This window comes from Onychomys torridus, chromosome 4 (genome assembly GCF_903995425.1).
Source record: "Onychomys torridus chromosome 4, mOncTor1.1, whole genome shotgun sequence".
Lineage (NCBI taxonomy): Eukaryota > Metazoa > Chordata > Mammalia > Rodentia > Cricetidae > Onychomys > Onychomys torridus.
Genome location: NC_050446.1, coordinates 119914612 through 119937875, shown reverse-complemented (window position 1 = coordinate 119937875; position 23264 = coordinate 119914612). Strand labels below are relative to the sequence as shown.

Sequence of the window (23264 nt, the reverse complement as noted above, 5' to 3'; positions counted from 1 at the left end):
AGTAAGTTATTTTTCCATTTGAGACTTCTTTTTACTTGTCTTTTCAAAGTAAAATAGATTGGAATAATTAATTGTTTTTCAAAATATGGAAATCAGTTTCCTGTCTATATATTAGCAATGAACAATGAGAACAGGAATTTTAAAGCATCGGTGCCGTTTGTAATGGCATGGAAAGAAGGAGACATTCAAGCATATATCCTCAGATCACATAAAGGACAACATATCAAAAACTATGAAAAAGGTGATTAAAAACAAAACAAAAACAAAAAGCTAGGTGTGTTAGCATAATCTGCAGTCCTAGCACCCAAGAAGCTGAAGCAGGAGATTAGAGAGTTCAAGACCAGTCTGCCTACATGGTGAGTTCAAGCCCAGGCTGACTCTGCAGTGCATTTGAGAGCAAGCTCAGTATACAGTGAGTGAGTTCAAGACAAGGTTGAGATACATTTAAGTTCTCTTGTAACCGCCCAGTCTACTGCCCTTTGCAGTGTAGTTAATACACCATTTTCTTCTAAAAGAAAATCAAGGAAGATCCACCCAAACGCAGAGGCATATAGCATTGCTGGGCTGGAAGACTTGATGTCATAAAAAATGCTTACATAGTCCATGTGAAGATTCAGTGTAACCCCAGTCAAGAGCTAGCATTTTTTTTTAAACAGGTGGAATCACCATCATGTATTTATTTTAAAGGAAGGAAGAAAAATTTCATCAAGCCTCAACTGCCTGGAAAAGATCACCTGGGACATATTACATTAAATAACTTCATCATTTGACCACTCTATAGCTAGTTACTTCTGTGTTTGTTACAGGTGAATTTGAATAAAATCTATCCACAGTACAGCTCTTTTATAGGTCATTATAAACAAAAATGTGTTAAGAGATTACATTTAAAAGTGGGACTCATGAGGCCTGTTTATAAAACAGTCACAAAACAATCTCTACCCTCTGCTCTCTTAATCTCCGTCCTTATCTCTCCAGTGCGGATTATAAATTTCATACCAATTACAAGAAGATGAGTGACTTCTCTGTTTTATTTCTTGTTTCACTTATATATATGGAGAATGTATTTAAAGGGATAAAATACTTGTTATAGGGTTTTCTGTTTGTCTATATATTTTCCAATTATAATCTGAATATATGGTTACACCCTTTCAGGTCAGACACAACTTTGAACCATATTCATTGCATGTTGCCCTTGGACTCTAGCTTCTAAATGGCTTGGTGGGGCAGAGGCTGTGTTTTTTGTTCATTTTCCTGCCATGTAGAGTAGTCTCTTTCAGAATCTTTAGCACATGCGTCTCTCAGTGCATCCCAAGATGATGGCACCAGCAATGGCATCTCTTTGTTCTCTTTCTGCAATAGCCCTTGTCTCTGGTCAGTTTTGTGAGCCTTCTTTTCTTTAAATTTGAAATGGAACTTTCATTTTGGGTTAGCATAAAGATTCTACAAAATACCTATGTGAAAATCACTTGTAAATTACAAAGTAATAGTAGATAGACATGATAGGGCTGGAGAGAGGGCTCAGCAGGGAAGAGCACTCGACGCTCTTGCAGAAGACCCAGGTTTCCTTTGCAGCACCCATACCAGATGGCTCACCACCACCTGCAAACCAGCTCTACAGATCTGTCTGTTACCCTTTCCAGGCCTTCCAGGGTGTGTGTGTGTGTGTGTGTGTGTGTGTGTGTGTGTGTGTGTGTACAGACACACATATAAATAAATAAAAATAAAAATCTTTAAAATAGAAGTATACATAAAGCAAAAAATACAATAATCATATATACATATAATGCACTTAGTGCACAACAAAGAGATAATGAGTGTGTATTCTACACTTTCTTTACCCATTTGTAAGTGGATGGGCATGGTTAAACTGACTGAAATGACAAACGAAGTGCACAAAATTTATATCTCATGGGTCTCTACCAATATGTTCAAATTTTGCTTTTTGCTGTCCATTAATTTAAAACTATTTTCATAGGGACCTAGATTCTGTGCCTGTATAGCATTATCTTACACTGTCCTGATAAGCTTGCACTGTAACTCTCTAATTTGTGATTGCTATTTCTAATTCACAGATGAGAAAACAGAGGCTCAGACTAGATAGCAATGAAACTCCAAGCCAGCCTGGGCAACAAAGTAAGACCCTGTATCAAAATAAAGGATGGAAAGAAAGAAGGAAGGAAGGAATAATGGAAGGATAGAAGGAGGGAGGGAGGAGGGAATGATTGAAGGAAGGAGGAAGGGAAAAGGGAAGTGGTAATATCCAGGAACTAAACCAAGCTTGTACCATGTGCCTTTTACTGTAGTGCTGTTTATTAGTATGGTTATTATTTTTCCTCACTAGTCCAAACAAAACCACTATTTAACACCCTTAAATTATGAGACATGAGATTATAGTAGTATAATATACTGGGCATGTTTCCCCTTGCCCTGGGCTGGGAAACATACCCATGGTGATGTGGTCAAAGTATTCACCATGGATCTCATGTTAAAAACAAACAAAATAAAACAATACCTTAGGTCTCACTCCTTCATGGTGGTTTTTGTGTTTAGAAAAAAGAAAAGAAAAAATTATAATAGCATAGAATCCTATTTCCATAAGATGTGAGCTTAGATTTTTTTCCCTAGAGGATCTCCTCTTATCCTGTTGATGCCCAGATGATAAATGGCATGGAGAAGGAAGACTGAACTGCAAAGATTCTCTTGGCTTTATTCGATTTCTTTAAAAGTACATTGTTGTTAATGTCTTTTCTGAAATAAAACAATCCTTCTTTAGTTTTGAGACTCAATTTAGTTTATAGGATTAATAAAATTGGATTTTCACATTTTACAAGAATTCAAGTCTCACATTAACAATGGTGTTTTGGTGGCACTATGTTTTCCATGCTCCCTGCTTAACAACGTGGGTGGTTGCAACTTAGCCAACTTTCCCCAGGCTCTTAGAATGTTTTGACCAGGGTTTCAAAGCCACTGGGATAAAAAGTTGCTTTAGAAAGCATCTCAGCCCTTATTTCTGCTTGCTTGCTGCCTTCCTTCCATCCATCCATCCTTCCTTCCTTCCTTCCTTTCTTTTTTTTTTTTCATTAGAAAGGAGATTTCATCAGTAGTGCCATGAGACTCCTTAGGGTTTTGTTCAGTGATACATTTGAAAAAAAATGTTTCCCAGGAGATTAATTATAGCCAAGGGGCCTTTCATCTTTATATTGGCACCCAGACCACGTTGAGGAATCATGTGAGCAAATAATCACATTCAATTTAAATATATGCTTGGGACATTTTTGCCATTCCTTAAATGACTTCTATACATTTATAGAAGGGTTGTCTACTCAACATGTATAAAGGAAGTGCTTGGGTTGACAAGATGGATCAATGGGCAGAAGCACCTGCTACCAAGCCAACAACCTGAGTTCTATCCTCAAGAACCATGTGGTGAAAAGAGAGAGTCATACAATTTGTCCTCTGACTTTTACATACATGGCATGACACATATATGTCCCTTCTCTATATGTACTCACAAAAACAAACTAACTAACTAATGTAGTTTTAATAAGGGAAATAGTACCATCAAATATCCTATCCTCTGTAGTCTTTGCTTGTCAAACTCAGGTTCTATCATCACAGTCAAGGTCGTTTTTAACTGATGACCCTATAGAAGCAAATTCTCACAAGGAGTTTTTAGTTAAATGATTAGTTAATGCCTTCATCTCCTTTTCCAGATTTCCTTCTTCAATGATTCTAGATTCTTCAGCTCTTCCAATTGGGAAGTCCTCAACCCTGCTTTCAGGTATGAATAAGCCAGTGGACCTTGCCATGTCTATGTACTGACCAAATCATTGAATTCAATTATTCAGTTACTTGTTTACAGGTTGTGGATTTTGGTCTCCTTCCTATGTGACTGCCTTCATTTCCATAAAGCTCCCACTCTTGCACCAACTTCCCTGGGATCTGTCTCTCAGGAAGGAAACTGGCAATGTGTCTGGTAAGACATTTCATAATAGAACATGAAGGCCCTACATTCCTAAATTGTGGGGCCTTGCATTTGAATGGAAGTTTTCGACAGCTATACCATACAGAACAAGGCTTAGTACCTGTATTTGGAATTACATTCCATTCAAATGGAAATTGTCAACTGCAGCCCTTTATTCTGCCCAGTAATCTACAAAGTCTGCTTGTATTAAATAACATTGCCTAAATTGATAGTTCTGGTCAGAGTCACTAATTATTATTATTATTATTATCTCTCTTACTGGTATCACCACAGATGGATGCCAGGGGGACAAATATCCTGTCCAAATTGCTTAGAGTGGATTTTTTTTAAATAAAGATTAAGGACTTCATCTACAATAATTCTACATCTTTGTTCCTCTGAATATTTCTCTCGGATACACCCAACAACAGCTATAGATCTACTATTTTCTAATGATAATCATCTTGTATATGTACTTTGCTAGTTAATCTCTTAACATAGATCAGTGATTCAAAGAAGGACCATCAACACCATTGGCAGATGAGAAAATAAAACCTTGAGACTCTGGGATTGTCAGTTACTAAGCAATAAAAGTAGGATGCAGACTTTTTCTCTGCCCTTTTATTTCCCTTTATCATTTATTTTCCTTGCAAAGTCTTTTTATTTTATTTTTTACCCCAAGGATGCCACAAAACCAACTATGAAAATAAAGGTTTTGGTTTTGTGCATGTATTTGAAGATGGTGTGGCCAAAGAGAAAAGTAATTTTAAGAGCCAGAATACTAGGAAATGTGCTGTGAAACAGTCTCTCCTAGAAATGGCTACATAAATAAGACTGGATTAATGGCAACATCAAAAGACATGCTAATGTATAAGGGGAGACTTTCATTGGGGTCCACCCCTAGACAAAGAACTACCTGGCAACTAATGACTGCTGGGAGGAGAACTGGCCTCTCCAGGGATGAGCCCCATTGATGGTTATCCAATACCAAGTGGTCAACCCTGAAACCATATACATATAAGCAATAAAAACAGATTTAGCAGGTTGTAGTCATATATTGGTACATACACATACATATACACATGTACATACATATGCATGTAATAATAATAATCAAAGAAAAAGAAGATATCAGTTTGACAGTGGGGAGGCATGAGAGGGGTTGGAAGGCAAGTATCTGGGGGAGGCTGCAGGGAGAAAGAGAAGGAAGAAAGAGATGCAATTCTATTTTAATTAAAACATTAAACAAATAAAAGAGGAAACATCTCATGCATACTTTATTCCCAGAAATTGTTGGGCAGTTTAACTCACAAGATGTTTCCTCACAGCTACCAATGACTCCTCTCCTTTATAACTTTAGTACTTATTCCTCTATCATGCACTTAGCACATTATTTTACAACTACTTGTTGACATGTCCATGTCCCTTTTAAGCTGTGAATTCCTTAAAAGAAGGGCTTTTTCTTCCCTAATTACTCAGAACTCAGCTCTGTAATTCACACAAAGAAGTTGCTTGGTAGTGTCTTTTCTATGCGACAGAGAAGCCGCACTCATGAAATCTCAACAATATGGTTGCCTAACAAGACCTATATAATGACAAGACCAGTCACTATGCCAACTTAGACAAGCCCTAGATGAAGAGCTACAGACAATTTATGGTTGCTGAGAGAGGGATAAACAGTTTTATACAGAGATGAGTCCTTGATCAGATGTCCAATTCCCAAGTGGTCAGCCCTATTATATTCCAGCAACATTTAATGTACTCAGCTGTTTTTGTCAACACACACACACACACACACACACACACACACACACACACACACACACAATTAACAATGAAGAGGTCATGAATTTGAGAGGGAACAAAGGGGAGATGGGATGAGTTGAAGAGGGGAGAGAGAGAGGTAAACATGATGTAAACAAAGTAGTCATGCATGAAATCCTCAAAAAATAAAAATAAAAAGGAAAGAAATCCTTCATTACATGCATATGAATGAAAGCCTAACCCTCCAAAGCTGTTTTGAAATGTCAGTGCTATGACTCCCATTTTACAGATGAGAAACAGAACCTGAGATAAGAGTTAAGGGAGTTCTCTAAATGGCAGAGACTGCTCAGCTCCATCATCTATCTAATAATATCTTGTTAAATACCTCAACCAGATGAGTGGGTAATAAGTAGGAAAGCACTTTGGAAGAGATAAAGCATTACACACAAACAAGATGCAATCATTATCATCAGCAGGAGCATTGCAGGGCTTAACTAAAGCACTTCCTTACATTAAAAGCACTCTGCTGAAATACTGAGAAAAGCATTTACAGTGTGTGTAACCCATAATTCTATCTTTGCGAAAGCCCCACCTTAGCAAAGAAGACACTTTACTTGGAGGATGCATGCTGAACCTAGTATTTTCAGAGGAAAACCTGCTTCTTCCTGGAGACATATTGCTAAGTGTCACTATGGCTGAGTACTTCAGACAATGGCAATTTAATGAGTTGTGTCAATAAAAGGGTATTGCTATAGTCTTGTCTGGGATATACTTGGAACTCTCTCAGGTAGGGCTATATAAGAATGATCCCATGGTCTTCATGACAGCACAAACAGCAAATGCCCATGGAGAAGATCATCTAAGGAAGTGTTCTTTAGAGTTGACCTAACCAACAAGCAAGGAAGGAATTACCCTAGTTGGCTGATATACAAAGTGCTCATAGGCTATGAAGAGAACATGCTCTAGGGAGAGACACAGAACATACTCCAACCCATTGTCTCTAGTGGCCAAATTACAGATAAGCCAATGGGATTGTCACAGATTGTGGTCTTTGATGAGACTTGGGGAGATTGACAGACTTCACTTGTATGAGAGGAAAAAGGCAGAGAAAAAGGTGGAAGAAATTGAACAGTGACATCGTCACAGTAACTGCTTTGGAAGCAACCCCATGGGAAGTTTGGGAGTCAGAGTGGCTTGGATAACCCCATGTTGACTACTGTGGTAATATTTTGTTTGTGCTCTAACAAATAAAGCTTACCTGGAGATCAGGGGGCAGGGCTACCCACCATAGAGGCCAGGCAGTGGTGGCACACAGCTTTAATCCCAGCACTTGGGAGGAGGAAACAGGAAGTGATATGGCTGGGCAGAGAGAGGATGTGAGAAGGTGAGGGTGGAGACAGGAGCTCACCCCTTTCAGTAGTCTCTCTAATGCCTGGCTGCTCTGCTTCTCTGATCTTTCAGCTTTCACCCTGATATCTGACTCCAGGTTTTTATTATTAAGACCAATTAGAATTCATGCTACATGAGGCTACTAGATACATGTGGAGAGGCAACATCAAACATAATGTCCTTGAAGGCAAATAAGGGCAGTTCACCAGCCTCTATTTGGGGTGACTAAGTCCTTCCTTCTAGAAAGGGACTCAGTATTTTAGAGTATCCTCTTTCCACACTTCAATCATTCCTCTCCATCAGCAGACAGCTCACATACTTTCCTTTCCAATCATTCTAACATTTGAATGCATTTGTAGAGTAGAAACACTTAGAATCATAGCCAGATGTTTCTAAGCTTCAAGGCATCATTAATACCTGGTTGATATGGAAGCTTAAGTTTAGATGTAAACCTAAAAGTATAGAGTAAACATCTTTTCCTATCTTTGGGGGAGAAATAGTCACTTGTATTTTCCCTGACTAAAGTGACAGAGCTCTGACTTATAGATTGGCTGTTTGGTATTCATGACTGATATGATTCACCTCTAATCCAGTAGAGTAAACAATAAAGCATCCTTCAATGGCAATTCCTCCCCAAATCTATCTGTACACATGATCTAGCCCGTTGCATTTATATCCGTCTCACTGTGGCAGCATTCATTAATTTCATGCATTTATAATTGTGACATGCAACTTCAAATACAATGTTTCTAGCCTGGATTCAATATAAAACTATAAAACCATAGTGATCTGAAAGCCTACCATCAACATATGTCAAAATAAATAAAAATTGATATTAACCAACTTACACAGAATGAAATAATATAACTCAATAGAGATAAAACAAACACAGAGGGATATTCACCACAGATACTCACTCATTAAGATGTCTGAATTGCTCTGCTTACAGTTCTAGTTGTAGGGTAATGAAAAATGAATAATTAACAGCCACTGTATAGTAGGATGTGGGCATGCAGCTGTTCCAAGCATAGTATGACCTAAGAAGTTCATCAATGAGTTAATACATGAATGAATGAGAGATGGATGCCATAAAGATATGAGCCCAGTCTATGGATATAATCTGTGTAAACTGGAGAAGGCCACAATAAGAGAATGTTGCACCTTGTTAAATATATTAGAACTTTTTAGGCACACAGGGTGGGGGTATTCTAGGAAGAACACTGCAGGGACAAAGGTACAATACAATGGAAGGGACACATCCATCTGAGTGCTGAAGATGTCAGGAGAATTTTCCAAAGTCATCACACAAATTACTAATCTAAGATGCTTTGTAAGTTTGAATGTCATAGGCCCCCATAATCTCATAGATAGTGGCATTATTAAGAGGTGTGGCTTTGTTGGAGTGGGTGTGGCCTTGTTGGAGGAAGTGTGTCACCAGTGTTTCAGTCGACTTCCTGTTGCCAGTTAGATGCAATACACACAGCTACTCCTCCAGCTCCCCATTACGATAATGGGCTGAACCTCTGAAACTGTAAGTGAGCCACCCCAATTAAATGTTTCCTTTATAAGAGTTACTGTGGTGGTTATGGTGTCTCTTCATAGCAATAGAAACCCTAACTAAGACAGAAATTGGTGCCAGGGACTGGTGTATTGCTGTGACTGGTTTGATCTTGTTTTTGTTCAGAGTAATATGGACTTTGGGAATTTGGGTTAGGAAAGCAATGGAATGCTTTATAAGTACTGCTTAGTAGGCCATACTTATAGGAGCATGGAAGTCAGTGGTACTGAATGTGATTTGATGAACTGTGGGGATCAAGAGGTCCCAGAGAAGAAGAACTTGGTATGTGGCCTAGAGACTGATCTTATGGTAGTTTGGTGAAGAAAGTGGCTGTTTTTTGCCATTTTCTGAGGCTAAAGTGAGTTTTGGATTAATTCTGTTGGCAGAAGAAATCTCAAAACAGCCTCATATAGACTCTGTCATGTGGTTATCAGTGGTAACTCTGCTGAAGATTTATAATGAAAAGGAGCAACCTAGGCAGGGTTAATTACAAAAAGTAAATTTTGAGAAGAAAAAAGAATACCAGGAAGTGGAATAGAGTTAAGTCCTATATTCAAAGAGATAAAGGGATTAAGAAATGGAATATAAGGAGTGGTGACCTCAGGGAAAGATCACACCCAGCTTAGTTTTCAATTTGTGGAAAGAAACTAAAGAAAAGCTTAGAGCTAGGTATGGTGGCACACACCTTTAATCCCAGCACTGGGAGGGCAGAGGCTGACTGATCTCTGAGTTTGAGGCCAGCCTGGTCTACAGAACAAGTTTCAGGACCAGGACAGCCAAGCTTAGGCACTGGAGGACAGAACGCTGGCAAAGATGTAATTGAATGAGGGATCCATGTTCTAGACCCAGTATGCAGCAGAACTTGGCAGCTTTAGCCTCCACACCTAAAGAAAGCCACTGAGGTCAGGAATGTATCAAGGGTGTCCCTATATGGAGGCTGAGAGAAGCCATTGCATGAAGCTGTGAAGTTGAAGCCTGGATTACCAAAATTTGGGAATCCAAAATGTTAGAGATGCCAGAGCTGTGAGATACCTTCCAAGGAAAGCTGCTGACAGGGAGTGGATTCAGCCCAAGAGAAAGAAGTATGTTGCAGTTAACAAAGCTGAACAGAGTTGGAAATCTGAAGAGCATTTTGAATCAGACATGGAGATGCAGAATTTGGAGTTTTCCCAGCTGGTTTTTGGTCATGATTTAGTCCAGTATTTCCTCACTATGCTCTCTTTCCTACAATTTGGAATGGTACTGTATATCCTGTGCCATTTTTTCTGTTGGAAGTATGTGATCTGTTTGTTTTGTTTTGTTTTGTTTTGTTTTTTTAAATAGGGGACACAGTTAAGAGATTGTATGACTGTGATAGACTATAGGGACCTTTGAAATTGGACTAAATGCATTTTGCATTACAATATTATTACAAGCTTTGGGGGCCCAGGAGTGGAATATAGTAATTTGAATGTAATTTACTCCCATAATCTCATAGGGAGTGGTACTATTAGGAGGTGTGGCTTTGTTGGAGTGGGTATGATCTTGTTGGAGGAAGTGTGCCCATTGTGGTGGCAGGATTTGAGTTTTCCTATGTTCAGGATACCACCCAGTATCTCGGTTGATTTCCTGCTGCCTGTAAAATGTAGAATACTCAGCTACTCTTCCAGCAACACATCTGCTTCCATGCCACCATGCTCCTGTCCATAGTGGTGATAATGGGCCAAATCTCTGAAACTGTAAGTGAGCCATTGCAATTAAATGTTTCCCTTATAAGAGTTGCCATGGTCATGGTGTCTCTTCATAGCAATAGAAACACTTAGACAGATGCTTTCTCACTATGCAAGTTCTAAGCCAGGGATGATTTAGGGCTATAATTACAGCAACTCTTGAGGTTGAGCCAGAGGACTGCATGTGTCAAGGCATCTCTAACAACTTAACAAGACCCTGTCTTAAAATTAAGAAGTGATAGAGAAGTGTGGGGATACTCAGTGACAATGCCCTTGTGTGTGAGGCTCTGGGCTCAAGTGTCATCATTCCTCACCCATAATCTAGACTTCAGGCTACAGTTTCATAGAGACTGAGGCTATCTGGTATAGGGCCTATGAATCAGCAAGAATAGTACTGACTTTGTCTTGCCTATGTAATAATGCCTTGGAGGAGACCAGTCTCCTTTGGGGTGGTTTGGTCTTAGACTGTGTTTATGCCCTGGCTGTTCACTTGTCAACATGTTTCTGTCAGCTCTGGGTAATTGGTATTGATTGTCTTGAATGGCTTCCTTCTATCCCTATGTTTTCTTTGTCTTAATTCAAAGGGACTGATGAATTACAGAAAAATGATTTTGGAGCATCTCTTGATATAATCATTTGTAAATGCCTCCTTAAATACGTTGTTGTTGTGGTAGCGCCCGCACTACCACCACCTGTTTACCATGTCTGAGCGAGGGGCTGTGGATCGAGAAACAGAGACAAAAGACAGCGGGTCATTTGTGCCAAAGGATGCCAAATGCCGTTTATTGAAGAAGGGAGGGAACCTTAAATACAGGCTTACAGCACAATGAAAGAACCCCTGGAGGGCAGAAGTTTGCTACTGAATGTTCTACATTCTTGCATCTAAGCTGCTTACACCAAATGCCGGATACACAGAGAAAGAACCTCTGGAGAGCATTCAGGAGGGTGGAGACCAGCAGGGAATCAGCATAGGGAGGACACCTGGTTAAGGTCAGCAAGCAGGGCTGCAGTTACCCAACTTGGGAGTTCCAGAGCCCTACACATTATGGCAAGAATGTGGTTTATAACAGGTGGAGCAGCAATAGGCATCTCAGAGAAGAACTTGGCCTCTTATATCTCAGTTAAGGCCCTACTAAGAGCTAAGTATTTTACAAACATTTTATCCATTGACTCTTTACAAGACATTGTAAGGTAAGTGTTTTAAAACCCTGTTTGACATATCAGGAAACCAAGACTCAGATAAATGAGTCATCTGTCTAGCTCACACAGATGTAAACATAGGAACAAAGGTTGCCTTGGAGTTAGAAAAATAAGGAGAGTATAGGTTCTGTGATAATAAAAAAATGATGCCATCTTTGTTTTAACTTTAGTTGTAACATTGTTTGATTTCATCTTGTTCATTCATTCCACATACAGCTACTGGGGGTTCACTATGTCTACCAGAGACCACGGAGTTAACCCCCCATGAAACAGAAACAAACAGAAGATGCATATGTCCCTGACCCTGATACAAAGATGCATATGCCCTTGCCCCTTATAGTGCAGTGGGAGTACAGAGAAGTGTGCGTAGGGATGTTTCAGAGAATCAGGAAAGGCTTTTTGGAGGAGGCAGCATTTGATCCACACCTTGCAAAAAGATGTAAGACTTGGATGCACTGAACTTTGTGGGAACAGAAAATATCTAAGAAAAATCCAGGAGCCCACATAGTACCTGAGACATGCTAACCAGGTGGCTGTCTCCCATCTTTGTGACGCTTACACAAAGCACATGTCCAAGACCTCAGTAATTCAGGTAACTACTCCCTCTTGACCACCACAGAGGGTAAATTCTTAGTGTTCTTTTAGGAGGACTTACTTGACTAAAATGCCTCTGTTCAGAATAATTACCGTGCCTATCACATACTCTGAGGTAAATTAACCTGTGGACACATGCCAGCTTTTAATATCCTATCCAAAGGCAAACAGTGAACAGCTAAAGTTGCTGAGAACTGCTTTAATATAGGAAGGCAAACATGAACCCCACAGAGCATTTATGTCAGCTCAGAATGGAAGGAAAGAGAGTTTCTATTTATAAAATACCCACTGACTTTGATTATCTCTTGATATTGCATATATACTTTTTCATGATGCTGAGAAGTCATTCTTACATCACCATCTTGCAGATGAAGGCTCACACTGCACTGGTCTCATGATTGTTTAAGGAGAAAACCAGCAGGAGAGACATGTCAAGAATTCTGATCTAGGTGTGGCATTTAAACTTACATTATTCTCACCCTCCCTGTGTGTGTGTGTGTGTGTGTGTGTGTGTGTGTGTGTGTGTGTTTGTGTGATAGTCTAAATTCTCTTCTATCCCTGTGTCTCCAAATTCCAGTTCTGCTTAAACTTTCACCTTCTTTATCCTAGGTCAACAAGCAATTTTGACCAATCTCACACCACGCCCTTGGTTACCTCTGACAGTATCCTAGTACACTCAGCTTTGACTTACTTCAAAGGCTTCTAGGTAGATAGACTTGCGTTTGGATCCTGGGCAAATGTTCCCTAAGCAGGAGCTCTAGCCATTCTTCTCAAGAGTGGGACTTGGTGAGAAGAATGGATAGAGCTTGGAGTTCTGTGGGCCTGAGATCAAATTCTGGCCCCATTGGTTTGCTTTTTGTTTATGGGTTATAAACATGTCTTCAAGCCTGTGTTCTGATATTGAAATAAAACCAACACAGTGACTGATATCTCACAAGGCTTGTTCTAAACATTAAATGAGCTGGACACATAGTAGGGGGCAACTAGAAGTTCCTTTAATTTCTACCTTTTGTTAGTTGGTAGAGAGTGTATCAAATTTACCTTTGCATGGTCAACACCAAGTGTGGGATGTTGCATATAGTAGGAACTCAAAAAAAAAAAAAAAAGAAAAAGAAAAAGAAAAAGCAAGGTAAATCTCATCTTCCCCCTACTCTCAGAAGTCTAGGATCAGGCAAACTATGGCCTAGTTGCCTGATACTTTGGTTTCTGTACTAGTAGTTTCTATCGGAAGACAGCCATAGTCATTCATGCACACATTGTCTATGATTGCATATAGGCTTCAAATAGAAAGCCTACACCCAACTAGGAAACTACACTTAAACTCCCAAAATATGGTTTATAAATGTTTATTTTCATTTAAAGGGGATTGATTATAAATGGTTAATGGTCATAGTCAATCTCTTTCTAAAAAAGGGGAGAACATGATGTAGAAATTATGAGAAAAATGTAGATTATTGAATATACTGTAATTCAGAAAACAACTGTTAATCTCAAAATACTTTACATTGATATGGATTTTGGTTTACTGACACAAATTTAAGGTCAATTTTGTTATGCTGTATGTATATTTCTGCTCTTGTTTAAGATATTATGTTTATTCAGCTCACTTAAAATGTAATATATAGTTAAAGAATATAAATTAATTTATATAGTCAATATATAACATCAAACATATAATCAAGTTAATTAGATTTTCAAGGTCAAATAGAGATATATTTCAGATAGATAGATAATCTTCAAACACTTCAAAGACCTACAGAATATGGCATTTAAAATATCTAAAAAGTCTAAAGAACTTAGACTTTTCTGGACGGTGATACATGTCTGCTCCTGATAGCACCAATTACTTCAAAGAGGATGATGGGTGTCAAAGAAACTTGTTGTGGAGTTTGCTTACAATATGGAAAAGGCTAGTCATTTGGGCAATAAACTGCTCTTGCCTGGACTGATTGATGCAGGACCCATGGGAAGGTGACCACTGAACTTCGCTAAAACAAGGTGAGATGGTCCTTCAGGTTTCTACTTCACAGAAGAAACTGCCAGACATTCTGCAGGACACAGAGGAAAGCAGCTGATGAACTTTGCCAATAAGCAGAACAGTCCTTCAAATTTCCTGCTTCACTGAAAAGTATGCCAGAGACTCTATACCTATAAGCTAAAGACAGATGTCCCAATGCAGAGGAAATTTGGATGACTGACCAGGCAGCCAGATGTCACTGTTATTTCTAGAATTTTGGAAGTTGCTTACAATGAACTTCCAGTTTACTTTGGTAATATTATATCTTCTGGGGTCTTTGATGGAGTTGAAGACTAAATAGTTTTAATTATAGTTTTCCTTAGATATAATAAAAGATAAATTAGATGTAAACTTAAAACTCACAAAGATAGGATATATGATAGAATATTTTCTTTAATTTTGCCTAATACAAATAGACTAGATATTATAACTATAATTCTTGCTTGGTAACTGTTTTTTATATGTAATTTTATTATGTTAAAATGAAAACCTTCTTTTTTGATTAGACATAAAAGGGGAAGTTTCTGTATGCTGTGAATATGTGTTGCTACCATTGGTTAATAAGAAGTTTCTCTGACCTATGACAAGACAGGTTAGAGCCAGGTGGGAAATCCAAACAAAGAGACAGGAAGAAGAAAGTCAGAGTCAGGGAGATGCTGAGTGCTGCCAGGGCAATAAGATGTAATGGAACACAGGTAAAGCCATGAGACTTGTGGTGATACATAGATAAATAGAAATTTAGGATGAAAGAGCTAGTTAATAATAAGCCTGAGCCATAGACCAAACAGTTTGCAATTAATATAAGCCTCAATATGTTTACCTGGGACTGAGCAGCTTCAGGACACAGAAAACTTCCAGCTACAGTCCCTTCTAGGAAATGCTTGAGGAATTTGGTCTTATGTATATAAGTTTGCAATGAGGGTAAGTACTTGAAGGCTGTTTTTCTTTGAGGATAAAATTCCTCTATTTCTCCTACTCTGTATATTATCATGTGTTTTTGTTTTATTTATTTTTGTCTTAGCTTTTATACATCCCATTTTTATGATATATGCTATTTTATCTCCCTCCTACTAAACATTTTTACATGAGTGAATGTGTTTCCTTTTTTGTTCTTACTCCTAAATTCCTAGAACCTAGACAGGAGCCTGGCTCACAATGGACACTTCATTAATATTTGTTGAGTGTATTAGCATTGGCTTTATTGTAAAGATTGGTTGGATAAACCATGCCAGAGGCTTTGTTTTTATGGATGATCTGGGAGATTTTAGAGAGAATGTATTCTAGACTTCTATGAGGTGAGTATTATTTTTTTCTTTTATTTGTTATGAAGGGGACAACGGGGCTTCTGGTTTATTCATTGCTTCTTACAGTGCATTATGGACACTATTTAGAAAAGGACATTGTCATGGTGCAGGTTCTAACATAGGACATTAAGTCTGGTGTCCTAGATGCTGCATTTGCCACAAGCCCCTCCTACTGCTGAGGTTGCTGGTCTGTGCCCTGGGTAAGGAGGGAGGGTTCAAGGCTTCCACTCAGGATCTACTCTAGTACTCAGAGTAAGGCTTTTTTTTTTTAATCTGGGGACCTTGGAGACCATTATTGTCTGTCTTTCATTCTTGCCTGATATTTTCTTAACTTTTGTTTTATTTATATGTATGTGAGAGAGTGCATATACAAGCATACTCTAGCATGTGTATAGAAGTCAGAGTACAACTTCAGGAGTGGGTTCTTTCCTTCCACAGGGGATTCTGGAGAACAACCTTGGGTTCTCAGACTTGAGAGTGAGGACTTTATCCTAGTGAGCCATCTTGCTGACCCATTTTCTTTCCGTTCTCCCCCACCACCCACTTCCATGCCTTTTTTCAGTCCAATGGTCCAGACCCATCTTTCTTTCTTCTAGGTTGATCTGTCTCCAAACAGCTTGCCTCCAGGCCCTACTTCGCATGGTTTCCCCACCTCCAGCATCTTCAGCCTCTTTGGTGTCCACCATTTATCCCATAACCCTCAGGAGTGACTTCTGGTGTTGGAATGACCAGGCTGTCCACTCACCTTCTACCCCCTTCCTCTGTAGTATCTTCTACAGCCAATGACTTCTCCTCTTTCCTCCTATCATCTATCTGCTTTGCCATCCTGCACTTCCCTCCAAACCCCGGCCTGGAGATTGTTGAGCATGATCACTTTGGGAAACTCAGCCCTTCACTCTCTGTTTTCCCTCCTACTCTTTCTCCAGTTTTAATTGCCCAACCCTATATTCTCCTCTGTCATCCTCAGAGGATGGTTCCAAACATCCCCCTCCTGCCTAAATACTACTTCTGTATTCCTGAGGTTGCCTGGGACATTTTTACTTGGGAATTCTACCAGCTTCCTCAGACTGCACATACCTATAGTCATATTTATCTTCTGTGCTCCCAACCATTTCTCCCTTCCCCAAATGTTTCTCTTCCCAGTACAAGTCATTCTCCCTCCCATTTATTGCTGAGTGACTTTAGAATGACTTGCCTATCAAACTGCACCTTGATGAGAGCTTAGTAAGCTAATGTGTACACAAAATACCTGATTAGTGCTAGTAGTTTCCCTTACTCAGGATGACTACGTATGCCTTGTCTGTTCAGGCTCTTTGGTGCTTAAGTGGCTCATCTCTGGCCAAGTAATTTTTTGGAGGTTGGGTATGGAAAGACAATGCTCTAGAGAAAATTTAATTACCTACAACATCTCTCTAGATGGCAAAATATTGCAAGGACTTCTCTACAGGGACATAACATACAGGACATGCATAGTCCTTTGGGATTGATGAATATAAATTTGTGAATATTATCACAGAAACATCGCACTCCATACATATGCATATGCTTTCCAGAACTAGCATGGTTTTCATGTGCTAGGTATTGTGGAGTTTCAAGTTCTAGGGACTTCATATAGTCTTCATGTCTACACCTGTTGAAAGGCTGCTGTTTGTCATTACAATTCAGCTACAAGTATTTGAATACCTACCTGTCTCCAATACTTCTACCTGCTCTTCTTTGATTCTGTTACAGTTCTGGCACAGTGCAGAACATAGAATCCATGTCTAGACATACTACATAGACTGGCTAACCTACAGACGGAGCAAGATACACAGAATTTGTGCTATTTACTGTGTGTCCACACCTACTGTGGTATATAGACTCCATAAGAACCCTTGTAAGATCAGTGTAGCTCACAGGGTCCGTCATTACTGTCATAAACCTGTTCACTTTCTGAAAGGAAATAGGAAGAAAACTAAGATTTCATGAGCAGGAAACTCCACCAGCTCATCTTATTCTCTCTTTAAGGTTATTTTTATAAATTAAGTACAATTTCCCTTTAGTATTCAGAAAAATACTAATTAGTAATAATGTTTCAGAGTCCAGAAATATTCTCAAGGCTATAGAACTGAGGTAAGACTTGAACACAGTACTGTATGAACCCTAAAGCTCCATCTCATTCCGTCACAATGGCTGCATGTATTATATGTCCACATCTTTGCAAGTGCTATTCAGACAAATGAAAATGTTAATTTCTCCAGAATTTGGTAAATCTAACTCTAAATCCACTGGCAGGTATATCCATCCACACCAACGAGCTTATACTTAGTTAATGTCCCTATACTATGTGCATATATATATAATTTTCAACTTATATTTCATTATTTTTCCATGCTGATCTCTCAGAGGGCATGAGCACCACAAGGGTGAGACTTAAGGTTCTTGCTATTTCTCCATCCACTCTAACTGGAATGCAGTGTGCATAATCAATGTGTGTTTGCTGAATGAGTGAACAGGTGACGTGAATATTCTAGGACCTTTGGTAGTAGTGATGGAGAACATTGATCCTTGTATGAACAATGGTGATGATATTATCTTCTGTGCCCACAGCTTGGCACTAACTGAGCAGAATGGGTGGGGAAACCACTTTCTGGCTCCATCTCCACCTGTGGAGGTTTCAGCAGAAGGCAATTGAGATGCTGGCCTTTCTCACAAAGCTGTTCTGTTTGCCAAGGGTAAGGGAAGACCTAGAATAGAGGGCGATACTGTTTACTAAGATCCTGGCATTCTGAGCTCTATTCCTATTTTTATGCAGGTTGAATATGGGATAAGCTCTCAGATTTCTCTATGAACCTCATTTTCTAAATCCAGAGATGCAGACTTGGAATATGGGAATATTTCAGTGGTTTTCCAGCTTTTTATCAGCAACGATCTATTATATAAAGTTTCTCTCCTTTACCCACATGTTTTGAAAAAGCTCTGATTTAGTAACAAAATCACCTTTATTTAGTAAGGGTAAAAAGCCAGCAGCCATCATTAACTGTGAACAAAATGTACTGATGAAGTGATATAACTAATGTTAAATGCCAAACAGGGAATTTCAGCTTAGACCCAAGACCTTGGATGTTTCTGTCATCCTTGAGGCTGGATTTGGATAAAGTCATGACTCCCTGTAGTCTCCCTGCTATAGTGGAATGAGCCAATGGACTCTTTTCTATCCCTTGAGTCCCCAAGACGACTTCTTCCCTGAAGAGGCACAAAGGGACTCAGAAGTTCCTGAGATCTGTGATTCTGTCTTACCTTCCCCTCCTTCTGGAACTGAGGTGCTGCTCATTCGAAACTGAGACTCACAAAGGAGAACGAGCCCCTCACATCTCCAAAGGTATGAGGGCAAACTCAGGATGACACAAACAGAGTGGACATGAACAGGGACAGTGCATTTTCAAACGGAAAAGCATCCATACAAAATCAAAACTTCCGACTACAGATGACTAGACAGAAGTGGCTATGAGAGGCCAACAGACAATTAACTAGTTGGTGCAGGAGGAAATGCATGCTACAGCCTCTCTTACAGAGCACAAAGCAATTAACACCGGCTCGATACTTACAAGTAATAGGAGTAGGAATAAGCATTTCTTCTATTTATTGATGGGCAGTCAGATGAAGGAAATGTCCAAAAGGGGGGGAAAAAGAAAAGACAAAGAAGAATTAGGTTTATATGAAATCATGATTCTTAGAAATGCACATCATTTTAGTAACCCTAAGCTCAAAGAGATGCAGCTTTTCGAACATCAGCTGCTATTAGTGGTGGAAGAAGTGAGAGACCTCACCTCTGACAGAGACTCTCATCTCTGCCATGTGCAGAGGAAGCCAAGTTTCTTGGTGGCCGTTTGCACTGTTTGAATGTTCTTCCTTATGGACAGCTAAAACAAACTTCCTTATAATTATGGACTTTGGAAGGTCTTAGGTAGCTTTCTGTGGCATCCTAAAAATAGACTACCAGGGGTTGGGGATTTAGCTCAGTGGTAGAGCGCTCGCCTAGCAAGTGCAAGGCCCTGGGTTTGATCCTTAGCTCAAAAAAAAAAAAAAAAAAAACCAAAAACCAAAAACCAAAAAACAAAAAACCAGAAAAGAAATAGACTACCAAACTTTCACATTCCAGTGTTCCTAGGATCCAAGCAACAACAGACACAGTAGCACCTTTCATCTTAACTATGTCACAGAAGATCACATCCACATCTATTTTGTAAGAGGTTATGTTCAAAACAGAGAAATAACCAGGATGCATCCTTGCTAGCTCCCCAGTCATCCACATTTCTAGACTCATGAATCTAGACTGCAGTAATGAGTCATAGATGATTCTGGGTGACAAAATGTAGTAAGATTGTGTTCTGGGATTTCTAAGCTAGGTTTTAGAAAAGAAGAAGCCATGTAGTCCCTTTTGCTGGGGACTCTATTGGATGCCTGAGTGTCCATATAAGTAATTCAATTTTCCCAAAGCTGCCATGCTGGAGAGATCACATGGAAGCTCTGGGGTTACATAAAGAGAAAGGAATGACCAGGTACTTTCCAGGCCCTCCAGCCCAAGCTAGAATATAAACAAGTTATCTTAGCTGAGACCATGAGAATCACAGAGCAGATACACGTTTCCTTTATGCCCTACCCAAAGTGAAGACCCAGGCAGAATACAAAATAGTAATTCTTTACATCATTAGGTTTTGGGGGTTGTTTGTCACATAGTAGGACCAGGACAAACTTTAACATCATTATGAAAGAACACTGTACTGAGAAGGAAGTTAGGAGAGTTCTCACCCTCAGTGTCACCAGATCCCACTTTCATCTATCGCTAATGGTTTTCCAACTGTATTCCAGGATGCCAGAAGTTCTTCAGAGTGGCCATAGGGAGGGAAGATATCATTAAAATGGGTCTGCTGGTCCTCCACTGCTCATCAAAGCCACAGCACCTCAATTTGTATCTATTTTATATCATCTAACATTTCATATGGCTAAGAATTCAAGCTTTCAAAAGGAAGCTTGAAAAAAATCACTGCCTTCAGGCTTCTTAATGTCCCCACTAGCTCTTGCAAACCTTCATGTATGTCCATTATGTTCCCCTTATTGTAACTTATCTTAGATTGTAAGAAAATAAACAGGGATGTTTTTATTTCACATTGGATTTAGCTCCACTGACAATAAGTGATGCATTTGAGGATTGGGAAAGATTGCTAGGAAATTCAGGTCCCCAAATATCCTCCTGAGTAAGCAAGAATAGTTCCCTTCCTCCTTGAATGATTTGATTAGTTGTAATTATTATCCCATTTGTTTGTTATAGGAAGACTCGGTCTTTATAGCCACAGAGGTGTGAACACATATTCAGACCACAGAGGTGAGAACACATATTCAGAGCTCAGGATTTCCACCTTTCAAGTCAGAAGTAGCCAAAGCCTCCAAGGCAGGGCTATCAAAGCCCAACTCAATAACCCTAAAAGTCAAGAAGAAAAGTGAGTGGTCAGAAAACAGAAAGAAATTGTGCTTTCTTGGTCGGCTGAGCTGGGGAAAATGAACCAAAGCATGGCAAGACTCAGTGACCTCACTCCCCACAAAAAATGGTTCAGCATCCTAGACCACATGAATAATGGCTCTGGAGAATGAAAGGGGAAGACTCAGATCTGTGATGGACAAGAATTGGATAAATTCATTTGAGTCATCAAATCCCCATTCACTAGCCATACAGGTTGCCACTGATTATTTTTCTCCTTCATCGACAAACAGCTGGTATAATGCCCAAAATGTTATTATTTAGAGGCAGAAAGTTCAGGATCCAAACATCTCTTGCTATGGCTTGACCATCTCTTTGGAAGCTGATGGTGCAATTCATAATCTGATGCTATCAGAGATGTTCTTCTGGAGGTGATTGAAACCAGAAAAGAACATCAGGGTCAGGGCAGGGGTGGGGGTGGAGTATGATGGAATGGGTGGCTTTGTAAGAAGAAGAAGAAGACATCCTCAGTCTATTCAGCGAATGATACTCTCCCACCATGTGATGTTGCAGCAAGAAGGCCCTTCTCAGAAGTTGAGCAGATGCTGGCAACATGCCATTGAATTTACCCAGAACTATGAGAAACAGGTGTATTTTCTTTGTAAGTAACCCTGTCTCAGGCATTTTGTTACAGTAATAGAACTAGATTAATCATTTTACTTATATTCAGCAAAATGAGAAAAAAAGAAGCTAGTGTTCTAATTTCAGCCCTTTCACTTGTTCACTGTGGCATTTTAGAAAAGCAGGCTCCCCATCCCTACCCCAACCTGCTTCCTTATCCATATACTACATTGTTGCCACACATGAAAGACATTTCAAATAGCTTTCAGGTCATGGAGGTACAAGAAGGTTGAGCATGCCAGTATCATCTTTTACAGCTGCATGGTCTGGAACAAGTAATTAAATAGCCCATGTTCTAATTTCTCCATCTCATTGGAAGCAATGTCTATCTATTCCTAAGAGTAACCATAGCTATATGGTAATTTATATTAGATGACTTTATTTAGATTATATCCAAATAATTTATGACATAATATATAATATTTTTCAAAAGTTACATTAATCTAAATTAATATTAGTCAAAACAAATCTATACTTGGAATATGCTAAAGACAGATTAAAGGTATTTTATCTCCCACCTCATCTACAGATATAAAAATTGCTGCTTCTGCTGGGTGGTAGTGGCACATGCCTTTGATTCCAGTACTCGGGAGGCAGAGCCAGCCTCTGTGAGTTCAAGACCAGCCTGGTCTACAGAACAAGATCCAGGACAGGCACCAAAACTACACAGAGAAACCCTGTCTCAAAAAACAAACAAACAAAAAATTGCTGCTTCTTTCTTTCATCACTGGGACAATGTATAAACTTTGGGGGACAGTGAAAATAGTTACCAATAATAATAAAATGAAATCAAATATATAGATAGCACTTACTAGGTACCAACACTCTCCTATGCCCTGATCATAGATTGGCCTGTGTATTCACTTACAACTATTCAAAGAGATAGATACTGTCATCTTCACTTTGTAGAAGAGTAAACTGAGGCAAATGAGGTGAAGACGACACAACCAGTATCCAGATTTGATGACATCATCTCTCCAAAGTTCATGTTCTTTACCACCATGTAGCCTACACTGCTTAAGGACATAAAACAGGGCACCAAAAATGACCCGATGATGCCTTATGCCTCAGCTCTTTGAATCTTCCTTACAAAAGTATACATTGTTCCTATTACTTTTATTTGAAGAACCCAAGGCTCTAAGAGGGTACTCCTCACTTGGTCAAAGGTTTTTGTGCACCTGTGGAGAAGTTGGGATGCTCTGTCCTGAGCTGGGCTTCTCCTCTATTGGCAGCTACTTCCTCTTAGGCAGCATCAGTCTTCTGATCCCCTGAATTTTCTGTTCTCAACTTCCACCTCCTAACAACATGTTTCCTTTGTCCCATTTAAACAGAGTGCCTGTTCCAAAAGGCTTTTCTGAGTTATCTTGGAGGCCGCCAAAGTTAGTGCTATCTCTTGTCAAAGAAACTCCTAGAATGTCAATGATCAGTGGTCTTCTAATAATGGGTAATCTATTCTTAACCAAGCTGCAAAGTCACAGATATTTGCTTTGTGACCACAACACAGTTTACATGTGTGTATTCTCTAAACCTTGAAGAAGATTTACTGAAGGTCTGAATTTACAGGGATACAGTGAGATTGCAAATAACAGATTGCCTGAAACCAAAAATCCTGAACACAAAGATAGC

General features: G+C 39.3%; 1 protein-coding gene across 13 annotated transcripts in view; it reads right to left on the bottom strand.

Annotated features, from left to right (window-relative positions):
- Ptprt (protein tyrosine phosphatase receptor type T) overlaps positions 1–23264 on the bottom strand; it is a 1144051-nt gene that overhangs the window by 144655 nt on the left and 976132 nt on the right. For 9 of the 13 annotated variants that reach the window (XM_036185148.1, XM_036185155.1, XM_036185146.1 and 6 more), the window contains one exon: positions 19087–19116. The exons of the other annotated variants lie outside the window; for them this stretch is intronic. In XM_036185148.1, the coding sequence (XP_036041041.1) occupies positions 19087–19116 (30 nt within the window). The remainder of the gene's footprint in view (positions 1–19086; positions 19117–23264) is intronic. 13 annotated transcript variants of the gene reach the window in all.